Genomic DNA, 10,445 nt, shown 5'->3' with positions numbered 1-10,445 from the left:
CTGGTCAGGCCGCAGTTGGAGTACTGCATCCAGTTCTGGGCACTGCGCTTCAGGAGGGATATGGACAGCATCAAGAGGGTCCAAAGGAGGGCCACTCACATGATCAGGAGGCAGCAGGGCAGGCCCTATAAGGAGAGGCTACAGGACCTGAACCTGTTCAGCCTTCACAAGAGAAGGCGGAGAGGGGACTTGGTGGCCATCTATAAACTTACCAACGGGGACCAGCAGGGAATGGGAGAGACCCTGTTCCCCCGAGCACTACTAGGAGTAACTAGGAATAATGGCCACAAGTTGACTGAGAGTAGGTTCAGGCTAGACATCAGGAAGAACTACTTCACAGTCAGGGCGGCTAGGATCTGGAACCAACTTCCAAGGGAAGTGGTGCTTGCTCCTTCCCTGGGGGGTTTCAAAAGGAGGCTAGATAATCACCTAGCTGGGGTTGTTTGACCCCAGCATTCTTCCTTGCCCATGGCAGAGGGTTGGGCTTTATGATCTGCTCAGGTCCCTTCCAACCCTACCAACTATGAAACTATAGCATGTTACCATCAGTCAACCTTAGAGGAGGACAATATCATTACAACTGTTTTCACAGAACATAGACAGATATGGCTGCAAGGAATCTCATGAGGTCTTCTGGGTCAGCTCCATGCTCAAGGTGGGAACATCCATGTTTTAACCAAGTATTTGTCTAGCCTGCTCTCAGGTGCAGATTCCACTGCCTTTCTAGGGAATCCCCATTTTTCAGATGAGGAAACCAAGGCATCAGGAGGGGAACAGACTTGGCCAAGGCCATGCAGCAGGCCAGATATAGACCCCAGGTCTCCCAGGGCATTTTTACATGCACTCTGGGGTGAGGGTCAGTGCACTTGAATTAGAGTCACTCCAAGAGCTGCTCTAATTAAAGCGCTGGCAGTGTCTCATGTATCAGCACCCCCTCATTTCAAAATGGCAGCGGGGGTACTTTAACCAAAGCTCATTTGACGCTGATACAAGAGACAATGGAGGCTGCTGGAGGCACGATAATTAGCACTCTCCAGCAGACTCGATTAATTGCACTGCATCGAAGCAGCTTCCCTGCACATCTACAGGCACCCTCATGTCTGAGTTCAGTGCTCCAGGTCACTCTGCTGACCCTCTGCAAGCTCAGTATCAAAGCCTGATATGATTACACAGGAAGTGTGGTGGTTTGTTACTAATCGATGTTGGGCCACATCAACAACACACACTGCACAATTGGGCAGAATAGACATGGTAAGAGCAGGGGTCCTGCACACCAGGGATGAGTGTCATTCAAAAAAGTAAACATGGAATGGCAAAAAGCACTGTGGATTAGGACTGAGCTGAGTGGGGAGAAACCCTGGAGTGGTGCAACACAGCATGCTGCAGGTCAGGATACCATAGCATTGGAAGCTACTCACTACACCTACCCCTGGCTGATTCTGGCCTTGGTGACTCAGACTTTTCTAACATCCTCACTTTCATGTGCACTAAACTGGCAGTAGTTTTCAAAGGGAAACAAAATAAAATCTTAGGCATGCCTATTATATAGGGGACAATCTGCTGGGTTCAGCATCACACTTCAGACTGGAAGCAACAGACAAAGACACTCTGGGTCCTTTTAAGACTAGAGTAGAAGAAGCATTTGCAACTGGCCACAGGGTGTCACTGCTGGGCCATTCAGCTAGGACACCTACCAGGGAGTTGAAAGGTGTTCATAGTTAAGACTGTGGCCCTGTCTGCACTGGAAAGGGTTTGCTGGTATAGCTAGGCACAGCTTGCTTAAACCAGCATTGTGTGCTTTTAACAGGGCAGCTTAGACAACTTCCCTGAAGTAAATGAAGTACATGGGCATAAGTGTTTTCTTGCTGGTAACAGAGAGCTTCTGCCAGCATAGCTGTGGCATTTGGGGGTGGGGAATAGCATTTGGAAGCTCCAAGGTGACACAGTTGTATTGTCAAAACTAAGCATAGATCAGAACAGAAGGCCAATAGAGAATCTCGGGGTCAGAGACTCCAAAGGTTCATGAGCATGTGCAGGACTTCTTCTCTGTAATGGAGCTTCCTGGTGCCTTCGTGGTAACTGACACTTATACTGGTTTAGAGTCAACCATAGGCCCTCACAGATAGGTATATATTAATTCCTACCAGGATTCAGCCTACCCCACCTCTGTTCAAAGCACATCCCTGCTTGGGAATGGACTCCATGTCTACCAACCCCAAGGCCAACAGGAGTTGGGAGTCATATAATATGAAAGCTATGGTGACTGGAACCAGCCATGGAAAAATTCAATGAAGGCAAATCAGAAGGTGGCCTCAGACCCACTCGCACTGAGCTGAGTGGGTGATGTGGTGGAGGAAATGCAAGGAGTCAAGGATGACAAAGCAGTTTTACCTCCACTTTCATTCCTGCCTGGAAGCTGATGCCATCAGGGATGGTGGTCTGGAAGTCAGCAATGGTGTAATATTCCTCTTCCACTTGGGGAGGGACAGGAGGTTTAGGTAGGTTCAAACCACGGGGCTGTTGTAATAAAAAACAGTCAGCCAACTTATTTGTTACACTTGTATAAATGGCTCATATTGCCTGGCTATTCAGAGCGATGCCGGCCAGCTGAGTGCTCAGTAATATCCATAATGAAGCAGCCGCTAAACCGATTTTCAGGCTGAATGCAAAACCACCCAGATTCCTTTCAACAGCATATTCTGCAGAACCACTAGCCTAGGAAAATGGAACAGGCAAAAGATTTTGTTTATATCCAATCATCCCCTAACCCAGGATTGTCCAATTTCAGAGTGGTGGAGGACTGAATGTCATAGGGCCGCATGGGATCCCAGGGGCCCCCAACATGTGAGCTCCCTTACTGCTACTGCACAAGTAGTATGAGCCTTATCTCTCTGCTACACAAGCAGTGTGAGCTTCACCTCCACAGCCACCGTCACTGTGCAGGTAAAGCCCCCTCCATCTCTGCCACATGAGCCACCCCCCCACTGCCACCACATGAGACACCCCGCCTTCTGCCACCATTGCACAGGCAGAGCCCTTCACACTGTTGTTGAGACAGCAGCACAAGCCCTGTCTGAGTCCTCCCACTGACACTGCCTCATGGACAGCAAGCTCACCGGACCTCCTGCTGTGCTGTGCTGTCCTGCTACAGGGACTCCAGTCACTGCTGTCACAACAGCAGGAGCCACAGGGCTGGGCATGGCTGGGCAAGAATCTGTAGGCTGCAAGTTAATACCTTGTGGGCTGCAGGCAGACCTGAGGGAACCAACTGGACCGACCTGCCCTAAGCTTAAAAATCCACTAGGATTTGCTTGAAAATCAAATGCAACCAGGTGACTGTTGTGGCAGAAGGGAAGCCTTGCCATGCACTCGGTCCTCTGCACACCAGAGAGCTGCCACGCATGGGCAGCTCCCAGGCAAGGACCTGTGGGCACCAGAGCTACTCTGACACCCTTTTCCCATTCCGTCTGCCACAAACACTTTGTTTACTTTATCCAGAACCAAGGAGGCATGGGTGGCTCCAGCAGCCATTGTAGAGATGGCAGCGATGGCATGCTGGAAGCCCAGGTGCAGCTGGATGCTTACTATAGTAAGATCTCGGCGAGGAGGGGGTCTCTGCCTCATCTTCGGAGACTCTGTAGAGAAAGAATGGCATAGAGCATTAAGGTTCAAACTGCATTATCAAGGCATATAACAGGGCATATAACACAGGGAAACAGCAACAACCTCCACATCTAGACTCTGCTAATCATCCTTCTCTTCCAGCTCATCACTTCCCCTAAAGCAATATAACCCAGAGAGGTGTCTGGTCTGCTGGGTAACTATGGGAACCTAGCATCTTCCCAGCTCACCCTACCCCTTAGGGCAAGCTAAGCTGGGGGGCACAAGAAGGTCTCTTCATGTTGGGGGAGGGGAGGCTGGGCTGCATGTTAATGAACTTGCCTTTCCCCTGAACAAATCAGTATTCACACCCTGTTCCAGGGACTAACTTGCAGGTATGACCCAGAGCCCCCCAGCCACATCTATGTGGTCCCAAACACTCAATATTTGGCATTTTTCCACTGGCCACTTACTGCGTCGGATGTCAGCATTTGGTTGCAAGCGACCATCAAATCTCACATCTCTCTGGTTGTTGGGGCCATCCTTCTCTCGGCCTGCTGAGTTCTGCTGGCGGGAAATGCCATCCAGATCCAGAGCTGAGGAGTGGGTGGAAGAGCCTGAACCCAGTTTTTGTGTAAACATCTCCCCACTTCCCTTCTTCAGGTATGATGCAGGGGCCCAGCCCTCTTGACCCTGATACCTGTAACAAGAAGAACAGCAGCCCATTGTGTCATGCTGTTGCCTGCCAAATACTCTGATGGTGGCACTTTTCCCACTACCTTAAGCTCTGACTGGTCTGTGCTAACCATACTGAACTAGAGGAGCAACTCAACACACTTGGATGGGGAAGTGGGGGAGTCAGGGAGCCTGAGGGAACCATGAAGCCTTCTCCTTCTTGCCAGAACACAGAAGGCCCACTGCTGATCAAGGCCCACTGCCCTCAGACTGGGTGGGTGCCTGTGTGAAATGCCCTTATTTGCTTTCAGTCCGTTTTCCAGGGACATGATGCCCATATTGCAGACAGCTCCAGTAAGGACCAACTTCACTCCCTGGTGTCAATCCTCAACCCAGAAGCCCTGGACCAAGTGGGCTATGTGCTCTTATCTCCTCTCTCACCCTCAGAAATGGAATGGGGCTGGGACTGAAACATGCTGCCAGGATAGCGTAGGGGAAAAGTGAACAGCCGCTGCTGCCCATTCTGTACCTGCCCCTTGGATGGAAAACAGGCATTCAGCTGCTCAGCTGTCAGGCTGGCTTCTTTCCTGCTCTAAAAATTCACACAAAGTTTAATAGAGAACCCAACCTCGCGCTCTGATTGAAAAACCACATCCACACAGTGCCTCTGCCATATAAGAGGGTCTCATGCCAATGTCAGGAAAACACTTTCTGCTGTGTGGGGGTGAAGTCATTGGGTTCAAATGGCACCAGCTGCTCTGCTTGTAATTGGCTCAGGTATTTTATGGCAGCTTCTCTCGGTTTAAAAAGTCAATGGCCTTTTTTTCTGGCCTGGCTGCTGCCAATACCACAGGTTCAGTGCAAGGTTAAGAAAATCAAGGCATGACACCCACCCTGCTCTGTTCACGCCCTTCGCTAATGCACTGTCCAAGACTAAACAAGCCTCAGCCCAAGATACTCAGAGTTTTCTGGCTTGTGAAGTGCATGAAACATTGCAGGTCTGGCCAGATGGCAACACATCCCAACAGAAGCTTTGTAACACAGTCTGATGACCCAGCCTGCCTAGGTGATGTTCACACGATGGACTGTCACCAGCATGCAGTTATTTTTCATCACAATGGAAAAGGGAGTAACATTAGACACAAGGAAAACATGGCTCACCCCTGATGAGGCTGAACTGTGTTTTAACTATGCACTTTGGACTTCAACAGACCTATGCCATTTTGGAAGGGAGACTGTGATTTGGTTCAGTGGCTGAATCAAATGAAAAACCAAAACAAAACAATCGAGTTTCAGGCCAACGAGTTTAAAAAAAAAAAAGGTTTTGGTTTTCCTACTAGAAATGCAAATGCACCAAGGAAACTAATTTTTTGTATCAGATAAAATGTTCACTTTTCCCTGAAATGATATTTTGGGGAATTTTATTTAAAAATATTAGCTAAACTTAGTCTCACTTGAAAATACATAAATAAAACATTTTGACATTCCTGATTCTTTACCTGGTTTTTTTTTTAAAGCAGGATGCGTTTGCCAAAATTGACCTAAATTTGTAAATAGTTTCACTCACCTTGAAATCGCATTTTTGGGAGATAAATTATTTGTCACAAAACAATGCACCTAGATCTATCCCTAAGGGCCCCTCTACACATGCAGATAAAGGCATGACAGAATCTAAAGTGCGATCCACACAACTGCATCTTCTGCCATGCCACACATGCATGACAGGAAGCGTGATTTTGTGGATTGTGCAATAGATCCCACTGTGCCTTATTGTTGGTACAAGCTCCTGCGGCTAGGAGCCCTCCCAGCTGATGGGGCTCCCAGTCACAGAGGCACACCATGTGATCCCACAGCAGGGAGCCCCATTACCTGATCTGGGCTCCCAGCCACATGGATCATCAGCTGCAATCTGTGTGGGTTGCTCCTGTGGCTGGGAGTCTTGTCAGCTGATGAGTCTCCCAGCCTCAGGGGCCAGTAACCAGGCTCAGCTGGGAACTTCCAGGCTCAGAGGTGTGCATGAACGCCCTGCCCCAGCTGGGAGCTGTGATCTACTGAGGGGGGTCCCAGCCATAAAGGCCCCTGGCCACATGTTCAATTAATGGCAGGATAGGAAGCAGCTATAAAGTAATTACACATATTTTGTGGAATAACTTTCTAGCTTATTCCTCTTTTTATCACACCATGAACTGATTGAAGAAGTGGCCGTGTGACCACTTGAGTCATGATTAACTGGCTAATCACACTTTAAGTGTAATGTGTAGGTTGAACCTAACACACCTATCCAAACTTCAGAATGCTGCTGTAGAAGATGAAGGAAAGCCCTCTCAAAAACGATTGTGCTCAATATGGTTCCAATTCTGGTCTCTGCTTTGCGCAAACACTGCCAACAGCACAGAGGAGCAGCAGAAAGGCAAAAAGTACCTTATTTTCCACCAACCCTCCAGGTTTTTCTGGATCACCTCCACCACGGCCCCTCTGTCTAGGTTCATTTCATCCTGGTCTCTAGCAGTGTATGGGTAAATGACTGTGTATTTCTCTTCTGTTGAACAGAAAGCACAGTTTAAAAATGGACCATCTGGGAAAAAAACCAACACATTAAACAGCAACTACATACCCACGCTATGGAAAGTGCAGCTCCTGTTTTTATATATGTTACACACACACGCACACACACAGATGCAACCATTTGAGACAGAATGGCCTGTAAAATGCATTTCAAAATGCCACTAGATTTGTTCTCAGCTACTGCACACCAGTTCACCAACACAATGTGCAGGGCCATACAGTGTGTGTGGTCAAGCTAGGCCAGGCAAAGTTGAAGTAGCCCTCTAAATGGTTCCCTTCCTGTCCTTCATAACTGTGTTCTCTGTCATTTCCAAAGCCCCAAGAATATGCACCCCCCCACTGCCTCAAATCCTTCTATTACAGCCACTTCTAGACAAGCTGGAATGGGCACAACCCCTTTCAGAAACCCAATTCTCTTCCAGCTCATCTAATGCCAGCCTGAAGATGGGTGGGTGTCATTTAATCCTCCTACCTCTTGTGTTCACCCAGTCATGCTGTACCATGGTGTGGGTCTAACCATATTTTGCAGAACTAGTAGGGCATTCCTAGGTCAACAGGTCCAATCCCCTGCTATCTCAGCAAATCATGTCATGCATACCCATTTATAACAAGTGATCAAGCTTCATGTCAAAATGTATTAGCCTTTTTATCCCATGGGAGGGCTGATCCAGAACCTTACTGCTCTAATGGCTAGAAATCTTATTCTAATTTCCAGCCTATCCTTATTCATGACCAACTGAATCCCATTTGTTTCTGTGTCAACCATGTCCCTTATCTTAAATTATGTTCTTCCTTTTGTGGTGTTCATCCTGGACTAGTGTTTCTATCCCTTCTCAGCCTTCATTGTACTCAGCTAATCAAGCCAAGCTCTTCAAAGTCTCCTCTTGTAAGACAAGCTCTCCATTCCCCTGATCAACTCAGAAGTCCTCCTCTGCACCTGTTCCAGTTTGCATTTACCCCCTTGTAACACCGGTGACTAGAACTCTCCACAGTTCAGGTAGTGGGGAAAACCATCATGATAATTTATACACATAATAAAAACACATTATCATGCATGGATTCAAATCACCTTACAAAGGCAGGTTTGTACCAATCACCCCATTCAATACAAGGAAATAGCTGAGCAAGGGCCCACTTGTCCAAGGTCTTAGACGAATGAGGCTGTAGCAGAGGCAGGAACAGATTTCCCATGCTGGCATCCTAATCACTGGAAGGAATGAGGGGACACGGAAATGGAAGCCCCTCTCAAAAGGAAAGAAGCAATCTTCTAGCCAGAGCCACTTGCAAACAGAACTGTAAGATCCTCTCTATTCATTCCCTCCCCCACCCTGGTCCTCTTCTTTAGAAAAGCAAACTTATGCCAACGGCTCACAGCTTGTGCTCAGTCACTGCTGGAGGAAGATGCAGAGAAAAATCAGTCTTGGCCACATCCAGAGATATTAAGCGTTATATCGCCCTGCCCCGGAGCTTCTTTACTCCGTATTACTGGAGGAGAACTGACCACTGGAGAGTTGGAAGTTTCTCTTCCATGTGACTCTCCAAGCACTCCATGCCACGAGTTGAGACCAGGACATGTACTGTCACACCCAGTAGCTCCAAGCTGACTTTCACTTCTCAACCCCAGCTGAAGTGCCAAGAACAAGTTTTGCAGCCAAGTGCACAAGTTCCAACCCAACTAAATGCTACAGTTGTGAGTAGTTTTCATATCTGCGAGAGTCCAAGGAATAGAAGCATCAGCTTCCAGGCCCAGAGCTAAATGGAGGAGCTAGCAGACGGAAGGGTCACAGAGATGAGCACTCTGCCATTGCAGCCAGCCGGGGCAACAATGCATGCATCCACGTGTACACACACACACACACACCTTGGAGTGCACAAGGCTAGCAAAAAGTTCACATGCAAGGCATGCAAATACCACAGGCTGCAGCACATGCAGACAGAGAGGCTCCAAGCACAGAACAAAGGCAGCAGAAGTCTCTGCAGCATTGACCTTGACCCCATCCACTGGTGTACAAATCCCCAAGAGTCCGACGGCGGCCAACATGCCTTGGCAGAGACCAGTATCTCCATGGGACTGGGAGAAGCGTGTTGGGGAAGCAGGAGAGGGACAAAAGAGGATATAAGGAGGCAACAATAAGACCTGACCACAGATGATTCTGTAAGAAGGCAGGGATTTGACAGTTTATACTCACCTGGACTTCAGATCCTCCCCACCAAGCCCTCCCTTCCTCAGGCTGCATGGCAGAGCTAATTAGGATGCTCATTTAGGCATAGTGTTCTTGGTCACCCGGTTCCTAGATGGGTGTAGGCTGTGTGGTATGCAGGATTCAACAAAACATGGAGGGTACTATCATAAATAAAGTCTGTGCCCATGTTAACCTGACCATGTGGCTCCAGGCTTCTTGCTCCTGCCTGCCTCACAGGATGCTAATGGGATGGCTATAACTTCATGTGAAATGAAGTGGGGCAAGGGCAAATGTCTTGCTGTTCCTGCCACCACTACAGAACAGGGTTCCTCTAAGCTGAAAAACTGCGTGTTTTGTGGAGGTGGCCCCTCAGCCCCTTTGGGGGAGGAGGGACAAGACCACCCAATGAATCCGAGTATTTGTCTGCTCTACTGGTGGCTAAAGCATTAGAACAACTAGCTGCAGTGCACGCCAACCAATGCTGGGATGACAGGGAGGTTAAGGTCTTGCTAAATGACCTGATCCAAGATCACCTGTGTGTCCCTCCCTGGACTCCATCCTGCAAAGTGTGAAAGGTAAGTGATACAAGGTGCTCCATGTGGACGGGCAGACTGGCTGAGTTAGCTCTTTTCAAACTGGTCTCTTACCTTCTTCAGGCTGCATAGAGAATTCATCCTGGACTCCATCCTGAGCTTCCAGGCATGTAGCTGGGACCCAGCCTTGCTCATCAGATGTGCTCACAAACCACCAGCCTGAAAACAAGCAACAGACACTTTATCTGGGGACATTCATTTGGAAAACACACACTCAGCCACCAGCTGAGAGCTCTATTCCCCCCAGTCAGGTTTACCACATCTCTGCCTCGCTCTGTACACGAAAGTCTCGGATGCAGGAAAGTGGGTCAATGCCAAACTGACTTCACAGCAAGATAACAAATAGCTGCCCAAAAGGGGAATGTGGGAGACAGCAACTGTTTTAATGGCATTTACAATTTAAAAGGGAAACCAGTCAGGGTCTTAAAAGACCAGTTCTCTCCCTGGTGTCACTAAAAGCAGCAAAGATTCTAAGAAGTGAATGAACTTTAACACCTCATTTACTTTTCTTTTTTATATTATCTGCTGCTCTCTGCACTTCCCTCAGTTTGGTCAGCAAGGCCTGTCTAATTAGTAGATATGAATGAACTGTCTGCAAATCAATAAGTGCTGCACTGGCTCTAGCTGTGTTTTTGCCCTCTGCACATTTGTGGAAACATTGAATTTTAAAGACTATTTCTGGAAAGTAAATTCAGAGCTGAAACAGGATTTTTTTTCTACTGGAAACCTAACAAGTCAATTAGAGATCATAAATGATGCTGTGTGACCCTGTATGACCAATCACAATGAGCCAACCAAAAGCTCTTTGTTGAGAGAATCAGCTAGAGAC

The 10,445-nt window shown here is 48.0% G+C and overlaps 1 protein-coding gene across 4 annotated transcripts in view; it reads right to left on the bottom strand.

The window, feature by feature from the left end:
- The window catches only part of SH3PXD2B (SH3 and PX domains 2B), a 123,720-nt gene that overhangs the window by 5,658 nt on the left and 107,617 nt on the right, over positions 1–10,445 (bottom strand). For all 4 annotated transcript variants that reach the window (XM_014597550.3, XM_014597551.3, XM_014597552.3 and 1 more), the window contains 5 exons: positions 9,671–9,775; positions 6,697–6,814; positions 4,074–4,300; positions 3,586–3,635; positions 2,392–2,517 (listed from right to left, as the gene is read on the bottom strand). In XM_014597550.3, the coding sequence (XP_014453036.1) occupies positions 2,392–2,517; positions 3,586–3,635; positions 4,074–4,300; positions 6,697–6,814; positions 9,671–9,775 (626 nt within the window). The remainder of the gene's footprint in view (positions 1–2,391; positions 2,518–3,585; positions 3,636–4,073; positions 4,301–6,696; positions 6,815–9,670; positions 9,776–10,445) is intronic.

Source organism: Alligator mississippiensis, chromosome 9 (genome assembly GCF_030867095.1).
Source record: "Alligator mississippiensis isolate rAllMis1 chromosome 9, rAllMis1, whole genome shotgun sequence".
NCBI lineage: Eukaryota > Metazoa > Chordata > Crocodylia > Alligatoridae > Alligator > Alligator mississippiensis.
This window is presented reverse-complemented; position numbering and strand designations above follow the sequence as displayed.